Source organism: Struthio camelus, chromosome 2, assembly GCF_040807025.1.
Source record: "Struthio camelus isolate bStrCam1 chromosome 2, bStrCam1.hap1, whole genome shotgun sequence".
Classification (NCBI taxonomy): domain Eukaryota; kingdom Metazoa; phylum Chordata; class Aves; order Struthioniformes; family Struthionidae; genus Struthio; species Struthio camelus.
Genome location: NC_090943.1, coordinates 51,498,158 through 51,523,176, shown reverse-complemented (window position 1 = coordinate 51,523,176; position 25,019 = coordinate 51,498,158). Strand labels below are relative to the sequence as shown.

Below are 25,019 nucleotides of genomic sequence, written 5' to 3'. Positions count from 1 at the left end.
GTCTCTTCTGCAAATTAAATGCTGAAATGTTGATCTTCATTTTCTTATTTTCTAGTTGGATACAATAACTGTTGAGTCATTGGTTTTCTTTTGAATACAGCAAAAATACAGTTTTCCTTGATCTTCAAACAGGCATTGCTTGAGTTTAGTTGAGAAGTTGTTAATGTGCTGTTGGCCACAGACGCTAGAATTGCCAAAATATATCACTGCAACCTGGCAAGTACTTCAGAAAATCATATTTAAAAACTGTGCCAAAACAAAATGTTTTAGGATCCCTAAAGGATCTAAGATTTACTAGAACTTCATCTGTTCCATTTGTGATAATTAGTGAACTTCATCCTTAACCTGAAGATTTTTATGAGCCATAATACTTTTTAAAATCAGTTTTTAAAGTAATATAACAGGATTATAATGAAAACCTTTTCAGTTGTCTAATTTCTGAATTTCAGGTAATAGGCTTATCAAAAAGTGAAATCATCACTTGAACATAATTGAAGTTCACTGTTTTAATTCATGTGATACACATTTCTTCATAAACTTTCAGTAAAATAATTTTTATAGACATTTATGGGCATTCTAGGGACATACTTAAAAGACATATTTCACCATGGAGGCTTATGTTTCTTTTCCACAGAACTATTATTTCTTAAGATATCCCTATAAAGACCCCTTTGCTTTCCGTTCTGATAACATGAATGTTGTTAATCCTCAGTTGTTTGGAAAAAAAAAAAAAACCGGTCATATTGTATTTTCTCTAAACTAAAAAAATATATATTTCAGTGAAATATCAAGAGACTCACTGACCTATATACAGTGAGAGGAAGTCTTTAAAATTTAGAACATGATCATGGAAAACTTGTTTAATCAAAAATGCAGTTGGTGTCCTCAGTCTATAGCATTAAAAATTAGTTTCTGACATTTTGTGAAGGTTTGTATAATATGTAAAGCAACGTATAGTTTTCCTGGGTCGGTTTCTTAGAGATAAGTGTAACAGAAAAAATACAGATTATCAACTGTGCATCCATACTAAAACGTGCCACTGCATGAACTGAAATAAACTGTGCTGTGTGTCATCATTGCAACATTGGACTATTTTGCAGCCCACAGTAGAACCGAATAAAATTTATTATGTACAGAAAGCTAGACTCTGTGTTCAGAGGCTAGAAAAAAATAAATATCTGATCTCATCAGAAAAGATACTCTTGTAATTTTGATGATACTGAATGAGTTAGGAATAGCATTGCATATTACTTTGCATTATAAACCTAACACTTCATAGACAGTCCAGTCAGAGAATTAGTCTATCCCTTCTAGCTTGTCAACAACTATATGAGCTGGCGCACCAAGAATTTAAATCTCAAACCCTTGATGTCAGAATGCATGATAAGCAAGGAAGAAATAGGACTGTTGAAAAGGGCCAGGTCTAAGAGCTTAAGTCTCAAGGTTTTAGGAAATGAATTGCTCTGCATTTTTATGGTAGAAATTTAGCATGTTTTCTTTGACTAGGGACCACCTGCCACTGTAGGTACATGCATGTAAATCCTACCTGTAAGAGAGGAAAATTGCAATATGTCTTGTATTTGAGCAAACAACTTATTAAAATGTTTACTTACAAAGAAATATCTAAATATGAATAGTTCATTGCTTGACTTTCGTTTAGACAAATGAAGTAGTGGCATTGTTTAATTGTTTTGCAAGTGACACAAGATGGGAAGTTGTATTGATTGCACTGTATATTTTTTCTAACTTTCTGTATTACCCAGGTCAAATACATACACCTAAAATATTCATCCCATCACATTTTCAACAGACAAGGAATTCTGCATAGGGAACAACGTACAGATATCAATGCCTAATAAGTAAGGAGCTAGTCTAATCTGTCTCCTCAATACTGCCTTCGTTAACCTGCACCAGAATTATTAATGTAAGGAGTCAGTGCAATGCAGTATAAATTCATGTTTTCATATAAGATACTGCCTTTTGCAGGCAAGTGCTGAGAAACAAAGCTTAAACTCTAGACCCGAAGTCATGTTGTAAGGCGCCTACCTCAGTAGGAAAAGTAGGTGCCTGGGATTTTTCATAAAACATGCCTGTAACAAAGGGCTTTGTTTTGTATCCTCTATAAAGACATAGGCTTGCATTTTGCAAGAAGGCAATTTAAGATGTCTTAGGAAAATAGTTATTGCATGTTATTTGACAGCAGAAGCAGAGGCTTCATCTCCTCCTGAAGAATGTTAAATATTCAGATCATACTGATGTGAATCTTGTAAAATCAGATGATCAGTTACACTGAACCACTGTTGGTTTTTTGGGTATGGATCTGAATGCCTGAATGAGGAAAGAAACCTGTGAGTACTTTGATGTTTAGAACAATAATTTACATGTACGATTATGTGTATTTTCCAAACACATGATAGGACCTAAAGTAATATAATAAAAAAAAAAGTATGGAGTACAAAGTTTCTTTTCTTTTTGAATATGGCCATTCTATAAAATGAATTCAGTAGCCAAACTCCTCTCTCATCAGCTTTGAGACTTTTCCTTGTAAAACTCTTTAAATGTCAGGTAGCAATGGAGAATATGATATCACTCTTTCTTGCACGCATACACAAAGTTGGGATAAATGAGATTTAAGCTTTCTTACAGAAATGTCTTAATACATGTGTTGATGTGACCTCGTACTTCAGCTAAGTTATATGCATAACTTTATTTTAAGATTACAGCTATTTCTTGCTTGAATCATAAAAGTTTGCAGATGACCTTTAAGGCAGGCCATTTTGGCTATGGGTTTGTCTTAGCTTATCTCAGCAGAAAATATAGATAACTTTGTAACTCTAACAAACACGACTGCTTAAAGTATTTGAAACCAATTGTGTTACTCTTTTTCGCAAAAGAGTTTTTTGAAGTTTTGCCTAAACTAGGATTCCTTAGCTATTCCTGGTATTCTATTGTACTTTACTGACAATTTGTTCATGGATTAAATGCTGCTTACATGGTGAAGTAGGCAGCTTTTCCCAATTTAAATAATTCCAATATGCCTCAGGCATAAGAAGTTTATGCTGGCGAAACTGAGTTTTGTCAACATGAGTACTACTACATTAGTTGCTTTTATGAGGAATCTATGGTATTTAAAATGGCATTTATTACATCTGGGATTGATATACCTACTTCAGCAAATTCTATATTACAGGCATAGTCCAAGTTTTTAATTAAAGTGGTAGATTTGGCCATGGAAAATGACCTTCTTGTAGAAAGCATTTTCAAATAGCACAGAACTGCCATAATAACTCTTCTTTCTATCTGCTGTCCTGGGACTCCCTTATGACCCGACTGGGTCCAGATTGCCATAGAAGTCTACTTAGGTGTTGACGGGTGGCTTGGAGAAGATCAGCTTCAAGTTACCCTAACCTATGCAGGGAACTTGCTGGGGCTTCCCTGGCAGAAGGGTATTTTTTTTTCATCAACTTCATTAACACCAAAATTTGTTCTTAAATTCAGGGTTCTTGGATGTAATACTTTTTTTCCTTGTATAATCCTTTTCTCTTTCAGAATATGTTATATTGTTAGGTGTAACTTGTTTTTTTTTTTTTTTACACGTTTCAGTATGTAAAAAAAAATTGACCGCATCTGGCTAAACAAGGCTGTCGCTTAGCTGTGTTAAGCATGTTCATATAGGTGCATACAATTACATTGTTATGTTTTGAACCAGTTAGTGGATGCATTTTACTTGTTTCTGGGTGCATTTGCCACAACTGGTGCACCTAATAAATCTTGTTATGATAGAAACAAGAACAAACAAACTTTTGTATAGATTCCGTATGGTCAACATTATTGCATTTCAGTGACTGGAGTAAGTAGAGAAATGGCAAAATAATATGGAATAAGAAAGCATTTATATTTAATGTGCATATGACTTGTAAATAATTCTCAGTTCTTCGTAAGTATGGCTGTTCTGTTGAAAAGTATGTGTTTCATTCTTTATTACCTTATTATGCTTCCTTTACATAAGATTTTTATTAGCAAGTACGATTAATTAGGGTTCTGATAGAGTATGTGATCATATAATTCAGTTTGTCATCATAGTGTGTGACGCATTTTATTAATAAATGTAAAGCTTTTCAAGATTTAAGAATAGAAAAAGCTGCATAAATTTGTAGTATTGTTTTTGAGAATATTCATCTTTTATATTTGAAGGTGTATGTCTGATTTTAATAGGAAAATATAGCTATGTTATTTTGGGTAACCTGAATACTTTCAAGAGAAGTGGCTGGAAATATGTCATTATGTCAAATATTAATATGTTAAAACCAAGGAGATAGTTAATGGAGTATATATTAACAAGCAAAACACAGCATATTTATAATTTCACTTTATGTATTGTGGGTCTATCAGTTCAAATTACTTTGTGCTGTACATTGTTCCATAGCCTATATAGTATTGTTTCTGAGTTTTAATTAATTTCTGCCATTTAAAAAATATTAATTTACTTACTGTTCCATTCACTTGCATCACATCAGTGAAGCAGACCTAGAACTAATTTCTAAAGTAGTATGCTGCTGTTTCTATTTAATAGCTGAAGTGAAGCTCATTTTTTTTGAGAGCTAGTCAAAAGCTGAGGTTCTGCATCGTGGATTTTAACAACAATTTCTGTGCTGCTCTGCTCCTTTTGTGAGTTTAGTGCATTAAATAAGAATTCACCTCTCTTTTTTTAAAATAATTTTTAAAATATGTTTTTTCAGCTTTATTGAAGAAAACCACCTTGTTGCTGTTCTTTTCCAAGTCATCTTGGTAAGAATAAATTTTATTTTTTACATGTTTTAATATACAATGTATTGTACCTCTCAGATCAAGGCATGTCAAACTTTAATCAATTTGATAGACATGTTTATAAATCTTTGGTAAAATGAAATTGAACAGTCTATCAATACAAAAGAGTTTAGTGTAGGCAGACATGTACATGGTTCTTGCCAACTATTTATCTGTGTAAATACTTTCTTTTAGAAAGACTTGTCTTTTTTGAACCATATAAAAATAAAAGAATTATTTCATATGATATTTAATTAGAACCATATATTTGGCCTACTCGAGTGACAAGCGCCAAAGAACATTTGTTTTATTTAACAGTATCAAACCAGAGTTTGATTGCAATGATAACCACCCCCCCTCGGCTGCTCATTCATATGAAATTTTATTTCAATATGAGGTATCAAGGATGTTATTTTGGACAATAACATGCTGAATTTCCATCACTATGTGGAGATCATGGGGGGAAAAATGGTGATGGGTTGCAATTCTGTAATGATGAGGTAAAAAAAACATGCTAATGAAGAAAAATCTGTGAGTTTGGAATCTGGGTGCTGTGCTATCTACTAGCCCTCTCATTGATAATTTTCAGGATCTCTTGTGGTTTTTTTGTTTTTTTAATCATTTTTTATTCATGAACTTGTATCAGGTAAGTGTTCTGTTATGTAAGCATGCTCTTCATGAATATTAAATATCTGTGATTTATGCAGTGCAGGCAGATTGAGTACTTGTTATTATAGAACAGAGTAGAACACATTCATAAATGTGATTCTGAATCAAGTTTGATTTTTTTCCTTTCTTCAATTTATTTTCATCTTTTCTCTTCCTTTGCAGTGATTTATTTCACTGCCCATTGTTATAAATCACTTTAAAACCAGATATTCAGATAAACCTTTTTAATTAAAATTGCCTCTTTATTGATGAGACTTTTCCAGTAGCATACAGAAAACAACTTTTATTTTATTTGATGTACATATATGAATGTAAAAATCTGAGAAATTCTTCTTTTGACAGGTATTAACAATAAAAACAACATTTTACAGCATTTCTTAAAGAAGTAGTATTGATTGAAGTGGTGCTTATAGGTAGTCAAATGTTTCATGCTAATATCCTCAAGTACCAAACTAATGTTTGCAACTTCTCCAAGTGTTGGAATTTTGGAGATTTAGTGCCAAAAATGATTAATATATATTTTTAGCTTAGTAGGTAGCTTTGAGGATGGGGATGGTCTCAACAAATGAAGTCTAGAAATCTGTCCCAGATTTTGAAGAACTTTTTATAACTTATCCATAGTGATGGTATGTGAAATGTATGTATGTTGTGGTATGTGAAAGTAGGATAAGTTGGAGTCAGCTCTAACTACTCCTCCCCAACCCCCAGTGCACACAGTTTGACCTCATGCGTACTAGAAATAGTTTTTTAGAGAATAGAAAGTACCTAAGCTGAAAACTGTATGACTGTTAGTCCATAAAAATTCATAGGTATCTTAAACCTGTGTAGCTTTCTCGGAGCTTATGGTTAAAGCTGTGAGAGGAAAAATCTTATCATTTTTAGAGAGGAAAAAAAAATCCATTTTCAGCATGCGTTGTTTTGGGAGAACTCATGTCGTCATTTATCATGTATGGCAGTTAAGCTCCAACAGTACACTGGCTACCAACTGCGATTCTGGCTGGCCTGAGGGATGTGACTGTCCCTAAATGGGAGTGCTACCCTCCTTACTATTCTCCTGTTTTCACTGTAGAAGAGTACATTCCGCAAAGGAAAGATGGGCAATTGGGAAGGCTCGGTAACTAGGACTAACCAGAGGATTGGCACATTTTGGTTTTGGAGCCACATGGGTAGCAGTGACTTTTACCAGCAGGGTCAGACTAACTAATGGAAGTAGTATGCCTGCAGGTAAATGAAACGGGAACTTCAGATGCAGGAATGCTAAAGTTCTGGGGGAGTTTTCAATGCATTCCAAAAAAAAAAAAAAAAAAAAAAAAAAGACAAGGGAAAACCAAGTCCCTACGTGCAGAGTATCAAGAAGCAGAGCTGGGATGGTCATAGTAAAATGCTTGAATTATTTGTGATTTTTGGAAGTTTGTGTAGCAGATAATGTTTTGTTTAGATGTGCCTCCTTACATACTTGAAAGAATCCCATTGATGAGTATCTCTACCTGATTTAAGTCCAAAGGTTCTCTAGAAGATTATTCTGGAAAAGTTATTTTCTTGCCTATTTTATTCCAGTCAGTCAGGGAAGGATCCTAGAGAGATCGACATCCTATTAATACACCTGCCCTTTTTTGGCATAGGGTTAGATAGCTGTTCATGTCATATATTTTTTCTTTATCACCTCTATTTTTCATAAAAAAAAGAGAGAAACTGATTGTAGTAAGCAACTCCTTCTTTTGTGATCTTGAAAAAATAACCTGTCAGCTACAGATGAGCAAGAAAAAAGTATATTTTCAAGAACTGCATGTGTGGGTACCCTTATGTAAGTATATGCATAAAGTATTCAGTCTATATAAGAAAAGATTTGAGTGTGCGAATTAGTTCCCAATGGCTTATTTTAAATGTTACCATTGATTTGAAAATTGCAGAGCACTATATAAAGCCTCTGTGTGTACCAGTGAGTTAGGTATTATCCACTTTATCTGAAGAGCTAGTAATGATGTTAGGAGCAAAACTGTTGTCTCTCATTTCTAGTTTAGATCTTGTTCCTCTTAGCAAATGACATTATGATAACGTAAAGCACAAAAGGAGAAACAGAGCTTGCTTAAACTCTAAACAGTGTTTTCTGCTTTCAGCCAGCTAGTTTTTTTGTCTCATGCAGTTCCAGAGCAAATCTGCCAAAACAAGGGATTTCTAGTGTCATCATTTGCAGAATTGCTTTGCGCATTTTATAGTAATTTTACAGCAAAAATGGATTTTCTTAACAAGTCAAAGTGCAAGAGACTATAGAAGTCTATTAACTTCTGCTTGAATTGTCTTATGTTTACTGCTAATTATTTGGCTCTCAGAGGTGAATGGACTTCTCTAGCTGCTAGAATTTGGACTTCAGTAATAGCAAGCCCTCATACAGTGCTTCCAGGATTTGCTTTTTTGAGAGCTTGCTCCAAACTATCTGTTTCTCCTTGTTCTCCTTTCAAGACAAGGACTCTCCAGTTGTCTGTAAATGACACATTTTCAAATAGGTACCAAGGGAAAAAATGCATAGCTTTGTGTCGCTAGTTCTTGTACCTGAAGTCAGTCATGTGGAGATCGCTTTTCCACATTAGCCACTTCTACTTTGCTCCTGCAGTCTATTGGTTCTCTTAAACACAAAACCAAAAGAAACACAAAACCACCATTCCACATGCACAAAGGTCGTATGGTGATGGTTCAATCATCACGTTAGAACAGGAAGCAGAAGTGTTTCTGTTCATCCCTTTCCAAACCCATCTGTAAAGTCTGCTACAGTAACAGCATTCATCCAGCATTCAACTTCAGTATTGGGGTTCAGTAAACAGAAGCCACAAGAACTTGGAAACCTTCACATATAAGAAAAAGTTCATTTTGTATGTTCGCTCAATCTACTCTGCCTTTGTGCTGACAGGACATGTGAGATGCTAACTAGCACTAAACATCTGTATTTATGGCTCTGATGGTGTTATGAATACCTTTCCACTCAAACTGAATGGAGACAGCAAGCTTTTCATATATACTAAAAAGCTGTCAAATAGAATCTTTCTTTTATTATCAGCTTAGGCTGCTTTCACCTGTGATAAGTAGGGGAGAAGAGGGGAAAAATAGAACCCTTTATTATTGAGCCTTCAATGAGACAACATCCATGCACTTTTCCCTCATACTGGTGATGGAAAAAATGGAGGCAATTCTTCTGGCATTCAGTGAAGCAGAACAATATCAGAAGAAATATTTGGATTACATGTGTCTGCTAAAGGCTGCTATACTGGATTACTATTTTTGATTAAACTTAATAGAAAACTCTAGGGATTGTACTTTTTCGGTTTTTTTTTTTTCTTTTCATACATATTAAAATAGCGAAATGTATGCATTTTTTCCAGAACAGCAAATGTTGTCACAGTTAACTTGTAAAACCTGACAGATAAAAACAACTTTTATAAAGAGAAGAAATACTACAAAAAACAATGAACAGCTGTAATGAAGAAAATCTAGTCCTAGTTAGCTTGAGTGTTTTAGATGAGATTAAGGAGGAATTTGATAAAAGCAAAAAGAATGCAATAATATTATGCACCAGAAGTGTGTTCTCATGACTGGGGCTAAAGAATCCCAACACTGGAATGATAATCATTAGGTTCCTTTTCCTCATGAACAGAACAAATTAACAAAACCCATTACCATAATTTTATAAGATCATTTTCATGGCAATATGAGTGAAGGGAGCTGAATATTAGTTGGTTTCCATTACTGTCCCTAACCTAGTCTTCGGTCATTTTTGTACTTCGATCAGCTTGAGAAACAGTGCAGATTCAAAGCATTGAGGTTTGTGTTGTTTTACCTAGAATTTTACCAGTCCCTAATCTATTGAATTTAAATTGTTTGAGCATCTCTATGCTTTTTAGCTTTTACAAAGCAAAATGAAGGTATGACTGCAGTGTAAGTAGATGTTTAGCTAGCTATAATGTCTAATGAGGTCAGTAAAGATGTAGTGATCTGTATCTGCATATGTTTTCATATACACAAAAAAGGAGGCACATTTGGCAATACGTGTGATTATATACGGAGCAATATGAGATTGAAAAACAGAAGGAAAACTAACATAATAATGTGTGAAATGTAAATGGTGTGAACTCTCTCTGGTAACAAGCTTAAAAATAATGAGCATGATTCCATGATCATTTTACAAGTTACTATAAGGTATAAACATAAAATACAGAAGTTGATGAAGCAGAAGAGATGGTATCAGGAAAAATTACTGTGGGGTATGTTGAATGTTATACTTGCTCCTCCTTTTGCTACACCCTTAGTGTTCTATGGTTGTAATATTTTGTCTTTGTACTATCATACCTATTTGAAAAATCCATACATTTATATAAAAAAAATCCTTTTGGAATATCAAAATATACCATCAAAGTGACTTTTTAATGGCATTGCAAGTGTTTTATTTGTATATTTCTAAATTGTGTATTCATATTTACATTTTAGACTGCTGCAAACATTTTTATAAGTAAGTAGCATTAAAGCTGATGTATGTGCTATTTTTAGTCTGTCTTTCTTTCTTAAGTGTCTCTTGTTGTACCCACTGGGGAGAAAAATTAATCAAAATTGAAGGCCTTGAGGGGGGGAAAAAACCCTCCACGCCTCATAAATGTTACCTGCCCTTTCTTTAGGGCTATCTGAGTCTAAACTATTGCATATGAAAGAAATTCTATATGGTTGATGAAATTGTATTTTTCTGCAGATAAATTTTAAAGCTAAAGCTAATGATGCTGATGATTAGGAGCTCAGTGCTATTCCCTTTTTAAAGCCCACTAGTCAATTGTGTGCCTATCCTATTAAAGTCTCTAGTGTAAGTTTTAATACGCCAGCATCTCACAGACCAGCTTCCACTGTTAAGTGATTTTTGCACCCTGCTATGTTTTTAAAGGTCAGCAATCACATAAATGCCATCTATGTTCCCATATAAAGATGCATCCTTTCAATGAAAATGCCTTTCTAGTAAGTCTGACATATAAATGATATCTTAGTATTAAATACCTTCAGCCAATGGCAGATATATCTTGGTGTCTAAACTGCACAATCTAATTTAAAGGTAAAAATTATTTTTTTGTCTTGTTGATCTGGCTTTAACACCTTTGAAGAGTGCATAATTTTAGCAAGTCCGCTTTTTCATCAGAAATTTTCTTTACATTTGTTGAACTAATTAAAATTAATTCTTTAATTTTTTTAAATGAAGTAGAAAGCTATTCTTATGGAAACATAATATGTTCTCGCAGTCATATATATATTCATATCTTTTAGTTTATTTTTCCTAATTATGTCTTGGTTTAAGCTTTTATACTGTCCCTGTGTATTTTGGGACTGCTGTATGAATTCATATGAAAAAGTTTAATTACATCATTGGGCAGCTTAAACTAAAGGATCACATGCCATTCATACTTTTAATAGAATGTAGTAAACCTGTACTCAAATGCTCAACAAATGTTCAAAAACCATTGTTAGGCTGACAGAGGATTTCTCCTTGTAAGGTTTGCTTTGTTGTAATTCATTTGCCATTCAAAATCAAATTTATCATTCCATTGAGCTATAAGGAAGGGAGTATGAGTTAAGTAAGCATGGCTATATGAAAAATGTTAATGGTTACTTTCAAGTTAGTTAAACATATTAATACTTTAAAATAAAAAAAATAAGCCGCTGCAATTTTATTTAGTTAACAACTTCTTTTCAAGAAGTCTAATCATCTTGTGAAAATTTTTCTCTGAGTGGGATACACCAATGTAAAACTAGATGGCTTTAAACATATGCCTTGGTTTAAAAAAAACAAACACACTCCTAAGAAGTCATGTAGCAGCTTGCAACATTAGTTGTCTGCAGGAATGGGGAGTTTACTGCTAGATCTAGCAAGTACTTGTAGGTCATCCAGGATGGATACTTGAAACAGTAGGGTAGGAAAGGGCTTATATGCTGTAGGGAGTACAAATTTGTGCTGCCAAACTCACCTGCTCTAGAAAATTAGTATGGTGAATATGGCTAATAATTAAACTCTAGCCCTTCTTGTGAAAAGATATTTGGCCCTCTACACTGTAAATGAATTTTGGGCTGAGGTCCCTTCTGAAGTGGTGTGCTCACATGAGAAGGCTGATGGTGGTAATAACTGATATGTCTATTTGTTTCACTGCAGTCTGTCGGCATGCTCAATTCTTAATTTAGCCTCAGCCCCTTATTTTAAAGAAAGAAGATATCTGGGAATGGTTAGGGAGCATGTGTTTTAAAGAACAGGAAACAGTATTTATTTTAATAGCTTTGTGTGTGGTATGCCTGTTTCTGATTGAGTGTTCAATGCTATTATAAGAAAGTTAAATGTAATGACTGTTTTTGGTGTCTCTCATCTGTTCTGTCCTGCTTTCATGGAAAATTGGCATTAATAAGATACCTGAAATTAGAGTCTAAGGATGATTTTTTTGGCTTCCATGGGATGAACATTGGTGTTAAGGCCCTGAATTCCATCCATAATGAATTTCTCTAACTTTTTCTTTCCTACTTGTGAAATGTGTGCATTTCCTAAAACCTGGTAGAGTAAATGGCAAAATTCTATGCTGCTGCTGCAGCGTGTTATTTGTAAAACTGCTGTGAGGTGTAGATCTCACAATGCAATGCTAGACCTTGTACTAACGAACAAAGAAGGTCTAGTTGGAGATGTGAAGGTTGGGGGCAGCCTTGGCTGCAGTGACCGTGAGATGGTGGAGTTCAGGATCCTGCGAGGAGGGAGCAGGGCAATGAGTAGGATTGCAACGCTGGACTTCAGGAGAGCTAACTTTGGCCTCTTCAGGGACCTACTTAGGGGAATCTCATGGGGTAGGGCCCTAGAAGGAAGAGGGGTCCAAGAGAGCTGGTTAATATTCAAGCATCACCTCCTGCAGGCTCAAGATCAGTGCATCCCTCTGAGGAAGAAGTCGAGCAAAGTGGGCAGGAGACCTGCATGGATGAGCAAGGAACTCCTGGCCAAACTCAAACAGAAGAAGGAAGTGTACAGAAGGTGGAAAAGGGGACAGGCCACTTGGGAGGAATACAGGGACGTTGTCAGAGTGCGCAGGGATGCGACAAGGAAGGCTAAGGCCCACTTGGAATTAAATCTGGCAAGGGATGTCAAGGACAACAAGAAGGGCTTCTTCAAATACATCAATAGCAAAAGGAAGACTAGGGAAAACGTGGGCCCGCTGCTGAATGGGGCGGGGGCCCTGGTGACGAAGGATACAGAGAAGGCAGAGTTATTGAATGCCGCCTTTGCTTCAGTCTTCACTGCTAAGGCCAGTCCTCAGGAATTCCAGACCTTGGAGACAAGAGAGGAAGGCTGGAGAAAGGAAGACTCTCCCTTGGTGGAGGAGGATCGGGTTAGAGATCTTTTGTCCAAACTTGACATCCATAAATCCATGGGCCCTGATGGGATACGTCCACGAGTGCTGAGGGAGCTGGCGGATGTTATCGCTAGGCCACTCTCCATCCTCTTGGAAAGGTCCTGGAGATCAGGAGAGGTGCCTGAGGCCTGGAAGAAAGCCAATGTCACGCCAGTCTTCCAAAAGGGCAAGAAGGAGGAGCCAGGAAACTAGAGGCCTGTCAGCCTCACCTCCATCCCTGGAAAGGTGATGGAGCAGCTCCTCCTGGAGGTCCTCACTAAGCATGTGGAGGACAGGAAGGTGATCAGGAGTAGTCAGCATGGATTCACCAAAGGGAAATCATGCTTGACCAATCTGATAGCCTTCTATGACGGGATGACTGGCTGGGTAGATGAGGGGAGAGCAGTGGATGTTGTCTCCCTGGACTTGAGCAAGGCTTTGGACACTGTCTCCCATCACATCCTCCTAGGTAAGCTCAGGAAGTGTGGGCTAGATGAGTGGACAGTGAGGTGGCTTGAGAACTGGCTGGATGGCCGAGCTCAGAGGGTTGTGGTGAATGGCGCAGAGTCAAGTTGGAGGCCTGTAGCTAGTGGTGTTCTGCAGGGGTCAGTCCTGGGTCCAGCCTTGTTCAACGTATTCCTCAATGACCTGGAGGAAGGGACAGAGTGCACCCTCAGCAAGTTTGCTGATGATACTAAACTGGGGGGATTGGCTGGCACACCAGAGGACTGTGCTGCCATTCAGAGGGACCTGGACAGGCTGGAGAGGTGGGCGGAGAGGAACCTCATGAAGTTCAACAAAGGCAAGTGCAAGGTCCTGCACCTAGGCAGGAATAATCCCGTGCACTAGTACAGGCTGGGGGTTGACCTGCTGGAAAGTAGCTCTGCCGAGAAGGACCTGGGGGTCCTGGTGGACAACAAGTTAAACATGAGCCAGCAGTGTGCCCTTGTGGCCAAGAAGGCCAATGGTCTCCTGGGGTGCATTAGGCAGAGTGTTGGCAGCAGGTGGAGGGAGGTGATCCTGCCCCTCTCCTCAGCCCTGGGGAGGCCTCACCTGGAGTACTGTGTCCAGTGCTGGGCTCCCCAGCACAAGAGAGACATGGCACTCCTGGAGCGAGTCCAGCGGAGGGCTACAAAGATGATTAGAGGGCTGGAGCACCTCTCCTATGAAGAAAGACTGCAAGAGCTGGGCCTGTTCAGCCTGGAGAAGAGAAGATTGAGAGGCGATCTCATCAACGTGTACAAGTACCTGAAGGGGGAGTGTCAAGAGGATGGGGCCAGCCTCTTCTCCGTGGTGCCCAGCGACAGGACAAGAGGCCACGGGCACAAACTGAACCACAGGAAGTTCCATCTGACCACGAGGACAAACTTCTTGACTGTGAGGGTGACTGAGCATTGGAACAGGTTGCCCAGAGAGGTGGTGGAGTGTCCTTCCTTGGAGATATTCAAAACGCATCTGGATGTGATCCTGGGCAATATGCTCTAGATGACCCTGCTTGAGCAGGGAGGTTGGACTAGATGATCTCCAGAGGTCCCTTCCAACCTAAACGATTCTGTGATCTCCTATAATCTATGAGGATTTCTGAAAGTGAAAATACCAAAGTACTATTGTAATTGGTGATTTATAGAGCAAAATAATTCCTTATTTTGGAAGAGATTTCATATTCAAATATAGATTGAGCAGATATTAGTGAGAAATGTTAGACTATCCTGAGATGGTCTAACCTTCTGAAAAGTTTGAAGAAAACGGATGTAACACTTAACAATTGTTGTAAGTAGGAGAATACTTTAAAAATGTTTATGGTGTAATTCTTTTCAAACTGGCAAATTTCATGCTGATATGTTGAAGTCTCATGTCAACATTCAATAAGATATTATGTTTATTCTTTTCTTAATGTGAAGTAAAATAAATAAGAGTGTTTTTAAAGACTAAATGAGATATTGTAAAAGGAAACGGTGTACGGTTTCCAGTTTTCAAGACCTAAAATACAGTTCCTCTGGCAGAAATGGTTTTTCATTACTTTAGTAACTTGCTTAAATGCTTTGGTTTAAGGGTGAGAGTCTAAGACTATTTATCTCTTTTAAATTGCTGACTTAATAAGAGTATATACTTAGAGATAAAGCTGCACGTCAAAATGTATACCCTTGGAAATAAATCTGTGCAAGCGTAACGTTTCTAAGAAGTCTGTAACACAGAGCAGAACCTTACATTAACAAGCTTTTTAAGAAACAGCTAATTTTTTTTTGTCATCAGTCTTTCTGTCAGGAGCTTCTGAGGAAGGGTTTATATATCTGCACGTTTGTAAATGTTTGATTAGTGTTGAACTAGGCTGTAAATCTGTTATGGTCAATTGTTTTCCATTAGTATTAACGCTGTACACACAATGCACTCTAATAGTTTTATTTCTTGAAGTTACTATTATCTGCTTAATTTGTGGTAATGAAACTATTATAAGCCAAAATGCACAGTACAAAAGTTACTTCTGATTGTTGTTAGTAATGAGAACCCATGATATATGGTTTCTGCCTGATCTTATTTGATAGGGTCAGCAATGAAAACATCAACAGAAGTTTCCTTTGCATAGGCACTCTGCCAGGAAGATTAATAAGAGAAAGACCTGGTTTTAAATATCCTTTTAACTTACGTTAGACTTTCAAGTCATGTTTACTACAACGAGGAAGCCTAAGGCTTATCTGTGCTGCAGTCAATTTGTGGCTGCAGCTCATGAAGACATCTCCACCTACCTTTGAACTAGGAGCGTGGCTAATAATAGTAATGTGGATGCAGCAAGAGAGCTTGGGATGTACAAAGCCTTCTCATGACAGCTTAATAAATACTTGAGTAGTTAGCTAAGTCCCTTAGCTAGTTCAAAGCAGAGGACGTCTACATGATGAATGTATGGACGTCACATACCTGAAAAGATCAATATAGTTTGAAGAAATCTCATGGAAAGTACTGGAGCTGGAGTGTCAGCAGTGACGGTAACATATTCTGGTGACTTGAAGACCATGTGACAGCAGCATGCTGCTTTTTTGGAGGGGTGCATTATATCTCCAATGCTGTGTGCTGCTTCTGTTCCCCCCCCCCCTTTTTTTTTAAGCCCCCATGCAGCTCATGAGCTTGGGCTAAAGAGAGAAATATTGTATAATTAAAACTTTTGAATTCAAAGCTTTAAAAACATTTTGAAAAATTCCTGTTAAAGCTGCTAGCTTTTAACAGAGCCAACATTATTTACTTTCCCTCTATGACCTTGAGAGAATTGTTATTTTTTTCTCCAGGTGGTATTATGAGCTGTTTCTTTAGTTTTTCATGTAGAGCAGTTTGAGTCAAATAGTTTTAACTGTATTTTTAATTCCTCTCTCTAAGACTGACAGGTCATAATGGCAGTGGTTATAGGTGTATTTGTTATAAATAACAAAACTGGAGAAGAATGCGTTTTTTAGGGCCGCGTACCTGAAGCACATGATTCATGGAAAGAAGTGTAGACTTGTTGATGGAATACTGAGAAAGGTTTAAGAAAAATGTCTCCTGTTCCAATTGATGATTCATATTGTTTCTTGACCCTGGGCAATTATGTAAGCTGCCTTCTTCAGATGCAATTAGCATACTTGAATTTTTTGGTTGTCCAGTGAAGACTTTGACAAAATTATTAGAAATTGATACTCAACTTTCTGGAAACCAGATCTGTTTACAACAGTCCTCACTGTATATGTTAAATGGAACTGCATGTGATTGTTCTCTCTCATAAAATTTCAAGTGCAATTCTTTACCTTACAATGAGGAGAAAAATCAATATACTTCACAGGAATGTAGTGATGATAAGTTCATTACAGTTTGGAAGATTTTCAGTGTTATGAGAAGCACTATACGAATTCTAAATAAATGTGAGTAGTCTATTTCATGACTGTATGTCTGTGTAGAACTATCACTAAGAGAATTGCTGGTGGAAGCTGAAAAATGTGTGAGGGGAAGCAAATCTATCCTTTTAATCATTTTAATATTATACATTGATATTGCAGATAATAAAAGGACTTCTAATAAGGAAAATAAATATTACTGAAGTATCCCCTTCTATCACTCTTTCTCTTATCTAGAAAATTATTTTGAACAATTGCTTCTGTTAGAGGAGGGCATAAAGTTGCTTACCAAATCACCTGAAGCTCCATATAAGTACTTCTGAGCGAAAAATTGAGTCTACAGTACTTGTGACAGTATTATGTTCTTTTATGGGAAGGGAATTCAGCTATTTGCATCTTAAAAGAATTGCTTTTTCTTGCCAGACACTTATATTTTAGTGTGTATGCTACATAACTACTTTTTTATTTTATATTCAGTGCTAAGGGATTTAAGAAAACTCATATATAAACAATACTCGCATATGTTTCTTGGTAGCTTTTTTATATCTTGTCCCAGAAAGACTAAATTTTTAGAGATAATAAACATTAGTCTAAAAGGCTTTAAGTTTTTGAGCTAGCTATAGCCTAGCAGGGAAGGAAAACACAAACAAGCAGTGAAGTGTGTAAGCCCATGCCTTGCATAAATAGTGGCCATGATTACTGCTGATACTAGAATACTTTTGTAATTTTTATGTTGTTGTGACTGTGGTGTATCTCTTTAAGCTCACTGTTCACGCTTTATTTTACCGTTCTTCAATAAGCAGTGCAAGAACGCTGCTGTTGTGGAGTGTGGGCTTGTGTGTTTTTTGGGTTTCTTTGTTTGTTTGTTTTAATTTTTGTGGAGAGGAGTACTGTGCCCAGTTCTGGGCTTCCCAGTGCAAGAAACACATTGACGTCCTGGGGCAAGCCCAGTAGATATACACCATGATGGTCAGGGGGCTGGTACACATGGTGTATGAGGAGAGGCTGAGAATTCTGGCTTCATCCAGTCTCGGAAAAGAAGGCTTGAGGGAATCTGTAACTACCTAATAGGAAAATGAAGGGAAGATGAAGCCTGACTTTTATGTGCAGCACACGGTGGGAAGGACAAGAGGCAATGAATGCAGGTTGGAAGATGGAAAATTCCAACTTCATATAAGGAAAACATTTTTTCCTCCTGAAAAGAGTGATCAAACACTGAAACAGGGGCACAGAGAGCTTGTGGTATTGCCATCCTTGGAGATGCTTGAAAATCGACTAGACGCAGCCCTGAGCAGCCTGCTCTAAAGGGAAGGGACCTCCAGAGGTCCCTTCTACCCTGCAGCGTTCTGTGATTTGATTGGCCCAATCCAGTCAATCTTTTTTTAAAAAAAAAAAAAAAACAAAAAAAACCACCACCACCAACAAAAACTATACTGGTGCCTGCAAAGGCATGTTATGTTCTAGCATGCCATGTCCTAGCATGCTACCACCATTCGCTGTGTTCCTCTCATAGTTATGTATGTTAACTCCTAGATTTGGAACCAAATAAGTAGTTTTCTAGGTCAGTTTAAGTGAGCAAGGGGGAAGGATGGTAATCGTGTTGCTTATTCAGCTGACTTGACTCTGCTCCCCTTTCTGCTTTACCTGAGCCAGCAAAATTCTGTACTGCATGAGAGTGTTTTCTTGTGAACCAAATCCAAGATAGACTGTAGGCAGGGTTGGGTGGATGTATAAAGTCAATGAGTGTTTTTGAAAACTTGTTTTGTTTGGCAATACTCTTGGACCTTACGAAAGTTATCTTAAATATGCATATTGCTTTTGTGGTTTCTGAACAGTGTTCTGAACAAATTTTTAAGTGGTATATATGAGACCTCTGTGTTTATGTAACTTAAATATTGCTGTGGAAAATTTGAGGCAAAAGAGGTGATCTTGTTTTGCTAATGATTATATTTTTACTTAGCAACCAGAGCTACATTGTTTTTATTACATTTTTACTGGAAAACTAACTTAAAAGGTTAGGAATACATAGTTTGTTCAAATAGTGTGTTGAGAGAAGAACAGTTTTAAATTCTGCGTATGTTGTTTCTTATATTTGAATTACAAAGTATTTTCTTCAAAAAAGTCTATGTTTTTAGAGCACTTGGAAGTGTTTTCTGCAATGACTTTCTTCACTGTGCTGTATCATTTAAATATACATTAGTCAGTATTGTTCTCTATAGTTCTGAGATTTGATTATTGAATGTTTAGAAGACTTAAATATGGGTATGTATGTACATATATGTGTGTGTGTTTTTATCTATGCATATGTTATGTCATGGAATTAGAGATTGCTCTGAGAATTTTTAGAAGGGTAATAAAACAGGCCAGTTTTAAACTTAATAATTTTTTTTTTTTTTAACTTACTACCTGCACACTTCATGTCAGTCATTAGTTCTTACACATAATTAATCATTATTGCTACATATTCACTACATATACAAAACTCCTCATCTTTAATACTTATTTTATGCTCACAGCTAGTTTAGAATATGTCATGGAGCTGATCCTGTGTAGTTAGGTCTGATGACTTTGTTCCTGGGTGGTGCATGTAGTCACTGGGTTCAAGGTGATCAGGATCAAGTTTGAGAGCTCCTTAATGAGAGGAGCTGGAACTGAAGGAGGCTGCCTTCTTTCTTTATCTTTTCTGAGTCATCATTGGTGTTTTCTGTTTCTCGTTCTCCCCCTAAAAGGGGAATCTCGACTGTTCCTGATGCTGCTTATTTTTGGTTTTACCAGTCATCTTCACAGAATCACAGAATGGTTGAGGTTGGAAGGGACCTCTGGAGATCATCTAGTCCAACCCCCCTGCTCAAGCAGGGGCCTCTAGAGCATATTGCCCAGGATGGTGTCCAGGCAGGTTTTGAATATGTCCAGGGAAGGAGACTCCACAGCCTCTCTGGGCAACCTGTTCCAGTGCCCAGTCACCCTCACAGTGAAGAAGTTTTTCCTCATGTTCAGACAGACCTTACTGTGGTTCAGTTTGTGCCCGTTGCCTCTTCTCCTGTCACTGGGCACCACGGAGAAGAGACTGGCCTCATCCTCTCGACACCCCCCCCCCCCCCTTAGATACTTGTAGACACTGATGAGATCACCTCTCAGTCTTCTCTTCTCCAGGCTAAACAGGCCCAGCTCTCTCAGCCTTTCTTCAGAGGAGAGATGCTCCAGACCCCTAATCTTTGTAGCCCTCTGCTGGACTCTCTCCAGTAGTCCTCTTGTACTGGAGAGTCCAGAATTGGACACAGTACTCCAGGTGAGGCCTCACCATCTTCCTTGTATGTTTGACAGGATATCCTGCCTATCTATAGGTCTTTGCACATACCTAGTTCTTTATCTTTTTTTTTTTTTTAAACTTGGATACCTTGTACATGCAACTGCACAGGTCTTTTATTTGCCCCTTTAGTGGTCAGGTTGTTCACATGTGTATGTAAAATGGTTACATGTCGTTTTGGCTGTGCCATCACACTATTAGAAAATACTTGTGTACTATTGTTTAGTAAACTATTTTGGTAGGCTTATATTTGGGTTCAAGGCAAATTTTAATATTAACTATATTTTGAGTAGTGCGTTTTTAATTTATAGGCGTCTCAAGCCTCTACTTTGGCTATGTGAGGATAACCCTGTATTTTTGTGCACTAGGTGTCAAGATAGACACAGATTTGTCTCCAGAAACTGAAGCCATGATGAAGAGTCAGGCCTAATTAGTGTAATTATTAGTCTAGTCTCAGATTAAATTCAATCCTCTGAGTCTGTAATCTTCTGAGTAAAAAACTTGTTTGAGGAGTAACAAGATGGATTTAATGGCTTGCATTTTCTGCATAGACAGAGGCTTTCTGGTCCATCAAACTGAAAATTAGAAAGAAGATGCTAATTCTTTTAATATTTTGCACTGCTTTTTTTTTGTATTGCAATAGTATGCACCTTGACATAGCAGACAGCGTAACACACAGATTTTTTGCTCTGCAGCAGTGGGTTGGCTGTTGAAATTCAGGTACCAGCAGTACCTTTCTATTTTCCTTCTCTAGTTCAGAAATGAAGCTTTTTAGTATGAGTCTTTAAAATGATCTTTGATACGGTGTGAGCTTCTAAATCTCTGAATTTCCACTTTTTAGAAGATGCACAGACATAATGGATTTTTGTCATATTTTTGTTTGATGTTTGGTAGGGGAAAAAAATTGGGAAGGAATACTGGTAATGGTCTTGACTTAAGCCAGCATATTTAAATTAAACTGACAAGATGCCTAAAATTCTTAGTAAGTACAGTAAATCAGTAAAGATGCTCTACCTTGCCAAGTTCCAATCTATTTTTACCAGCGTATCCAAAGCTGGCAATATTTTTAAGAATTTAAAGCCTTTGTTGCTACAGACATTCAGGTATACTTGTGGGGGTTTTTTGTTTTGTTTTCTTGTCAAACACTCTATTCAAGTCAGGCATTAGGGACAAATTTTAAGTTACATGTACTGCTATTTTAGTGAAATACCATCCCTTTCTACTGTACATTTTGACAGTTTTCCAAGAAATTGTATATTTTGTGAATGTTTGGGCTTGCTGAATGTTGGGAAGCAGTATCTATTTTCAGGCAGGGATGATTGGTTCCTCGGGAAATCTGGGGCTCTGTCCAGCAATTTAAGTTACACATCACAGCAAGGAAATGCCCTACAACTCTCTTAGTCTTTGAGCAGTAGGTCTTCCAACAAGCAAGTAGATTTTTCTGTGTCTGATGTGCACAAAGTCTCTCACAAGCCAACGATGCACTGGACTCTCATTTACTCTTATCCTTTCTTACTTATACACTTTCATACTTTCTTAAATCTTTTTTTTTTTTTTTTTTTTTTGCTATTTGTAATGCTAGGAGCATGCTGCTCTATTGCTGGTTTTAAATCAAATTGAAAAATCATATGTGACTTATCTCACAATTTTCAGATTTGTTTTAATTTTTGTTTTTGTGCCGTATCAGTGGCCAGGACAGCATCCATTATGTCCTTCGGCACCAGAGTAAGGAGTGAGAGATAGAGATTTATGTGTATGTCCTTTTCTGACATAGCTTACTTTTTTCTTGCTGTCCAATCAGAATGTTTTATGGTGATGCTTTCTAATGTGTAAATTTCTTAACTTTTTAAAATGAAAAATGATTCCTACTTCCTTCTATATAGTTTCAAGTTTGATTATTTTTGATGTGTGTTCATATTGACTCCTATTGTTACATAGCTTCTTTGTGTCATCCAGGCAATACAGCAAAATAACAATGGATTTTCATATTCAAGAGGAGATTCTTATGAAACATGTATAGGAAAAAACATAACAAATATTTTATCCTGTTTCTTAGAATTCATTACATAATATTTGTATAGCTACTAAATTAGGAAGGATATTGTAATTGTAGAAATAAGACTATTTTATCTTAGTAATTCTTTCAGTCATGAAGAAAATAACATTCACAGTGTCATATCACTATGTTCAACACTTTTGGATATTGCACAGTCCAGCACAGTGCAGGTGAGCTGTTATAAAATGCTTCCAAATAGAAAGGGCAGATGCTAAAAACCGTAATAATCTGAAAAAATAGAAAAAACAGAGTTTGTTCATTTTAGGGGTTTTCTTGGCTTTTATTTTTTAGCTGAAGTAATGACATAAGTCTTGGGGTGGGTTTTTGTTTTCATTTTAACTGTTTTAAATACCCCATTTCTATTCATAGATCTGTGGCTATGAGAGGGTTCCGATACTATTCCAACTTTCTGTCTGTTGGAGAATTCATTTGGTGAATTATGAGTAGCTTGGAGATTAGGAGATAGGCAGCTGAACCTAAAAGTCTAGTTTATTAATTCTTGCTACAAGAGACAGGCTATTTTTACACTAGTAGATAGTATGACTCAACAGGGTCAGAACTGTAGATTGAAAGAGCTGGAACCAAGCTCTCAGTGGACATGCTATAGACGTTTCGGGGGTTTTATATTACGCTAACTCTAAAGAACCCAATGATTTGAGTGCTTTGGGTTCTTGTAGTACAACTTCCAGTTCAGCTTCATCCAAAGGGGATCCAGTTCATGTGCTCCAAACGCACTCTGCATCTTACCAAAGCATAGCAAGTGCGGTGGTCAGGAGATACTCTGCACAGTGTACATGTTATCCAGACTAAAATGCTAATGTAGGCAGATCCTTAATGAACTGTTTTCCTGGAGCTTGTTGTCAAGACATAAATACAGCAACCCTGTGTGATGAGTTTTCTCTGAAAGTATTAGAAACAAGGATTGATTCTTGAAGTACAGTATGTATTAAGACAAACATGTCTTAATTATATCTTAATGTCTTAAAAATTCCCCAATTATGGGGAAGCAACGAAATGTCATCGTGTTTGTAGGTGAAGAAAAACATACCCAGCTGCGCTACTTGAAGCTGTAAACTTCTTTATATTTGCTGAATGCTGTTATTTAAGATCTAATCCTGCTAATTTTTGCTATCAATGACATTAGTTTTCATCCTGAAAGGATTCAGCTGAGTTGCAGGAAGTCATCAAAACACATGAATACTAAAGCAGATTAGCTTTGGAAATTCCTTCTCTTTCTTAATTTTTTCTTCCCTCCTTCCCTCCCCACCCCCATGTTTCTGAATTACTAGTCCCAAAATACTGCTTTGTAGCACTGTTGTAGACTGTTCCTTTTAAAAATATATACTTGTTAGTATAACTTGTTAAGCTGTTGGGGAACATGCTAAATACCCACTGTTTATGACGTAAATCAAGAATTGGTACGAAGTTTCTTAACATGAAGAGGTGTTTGGAGACCAGTTGGAGGAAATTTATAGAAGTAGAACTAAAACAAATAGAAATGTGACTGAAAGAAAATTAAATATGCATGTTTTGACTAAACTAAGCTAATGTCAGCATAAATGTCAGCAAGTACTTTGAATTGCAGTTGCAAAGGTATAAAGTTGCTTTAAGTAATAAAATGAGATTTTTTTTTTTTTAGGAGGCGTTTGTACGAGAGGGAAATAATCTATTAAATAACCTTCCGAAATAGTGTCTGGAAACCTGTTCCATTAAGACATTTAGAATGGATTCAGAGAAAAAAACTATTAAGTGCACCCTAGGAAAACAAGTTCAAGAGCAAGAAAGCAATATAGATTAGCCAGTGTGTCGTCTTGACCCGTAATTTCTGTTTCCAAAGAAGATCTGACAGAATTTCTAGCGGGAGCAGAATACTTTTATTGCTGGTTCCTAGGCAGATGAAGAGTTTCGTCTAAAGTGAAATGAAAGCAATCATACTTTACATAAATGTAAACTACTACCTTTTTAACTGTCTTTTTAACTGTTTCACCTTCAGAACATTTAAGCTTTGTATAATATGCGAACTATGTACTGAGTTTAGGAGCAGAATTATACACAAGAGAAGCAAAATCAAGCAGCAATTGATTTGCTACTGAGTAGTTCATTATAGTTTAAATTGTATTATTAAGCATTTCCATTGTTTTTCTTCCAGAGTCAGATATTGTTTAAAAACCTGTTGCTTTCTCATGTGAAGGCTTGAGTCAGTCCAAATGTAGTTCCAAAGCCTTAGAAAAAGGAGGCGGGGCAGGGGGGAGAGATGAATTTTTGCTGTAAAGGGGAAATGTTATTCTTTTACTTATCATTCATGAGGTATGTCACCAGAAGCAAGAGTGTGGGTGCAAGACTGACTGTTACCATCGCCTACCCTGAGACTTGGGTGTGCACACACACAGAATTTGCATTTTCTACCCTCTTGGTTCTTCTGCAAAGGAAAAGTGTTTTAAGATCTTCTAAGGTTCATAGTGCAGAGTTTCCTGATCTAGCGTTTTCCACCTTCAGCTGCTTTATTTTCATACTCAAAAAGCTGTTTAGCATTCACATACTCTTTCATTGCACTTGATTTGAGTTTTTCAATGAAAATTTTGTACATAATCTTCAGGATCTTGAGAGCAGCTATACAATTTAAATCCTCATGAGCTTTTTTGTTACTCAGTACTACTCTATCAGCTGAAATTGAACTCTTTTTCAAAGCAACCGTGAAACCTGTATGTATTCTGAAGTACTGTGCAACCTGTATGCTGTAAACAGTCCCAACTACATAATCAGCGATGCAGTCTGCGTTGGCCATTGTTGCACAGGAATGAGATATTGTGGTTAGAAAAAAACACAGTTTAAAAACATCTGTTTCATGGTTAGTCCTAATCAAAGGAGCCAGTTGATTGTTATGAGTTGTTAGGGAACTAAATACAGTGCTAAGCAGAAAAAATATTATGCCACTGTGT

At 36.9% G+C, this 25,019-nt stretch overlaps 1 protein-coding gene across 2 annotated transcripts in view; it reads left to right on the top strand.

Moving 5' to 3' along the window:
• Positions 1-25,019, top strand: part of ULK4 (unc-51 like kinase 4) — a 257,771-nt gene that overhangs the window by 112,752 nt on the left and 120,000 nt on the right. For both annotated transcript variants that reach the window (XM_068935673.1, XM_068935672.1), the window contains exon 32: positions 4,740-4,788. In XM_068935673.1, coding sequence (XP_068791774.1) covers positions 4,740-4,788 — 49 coding nt within the window. The remainder of the gene's footprint in view (positions 1-4,739; positions 4,789-25,019) is intronic.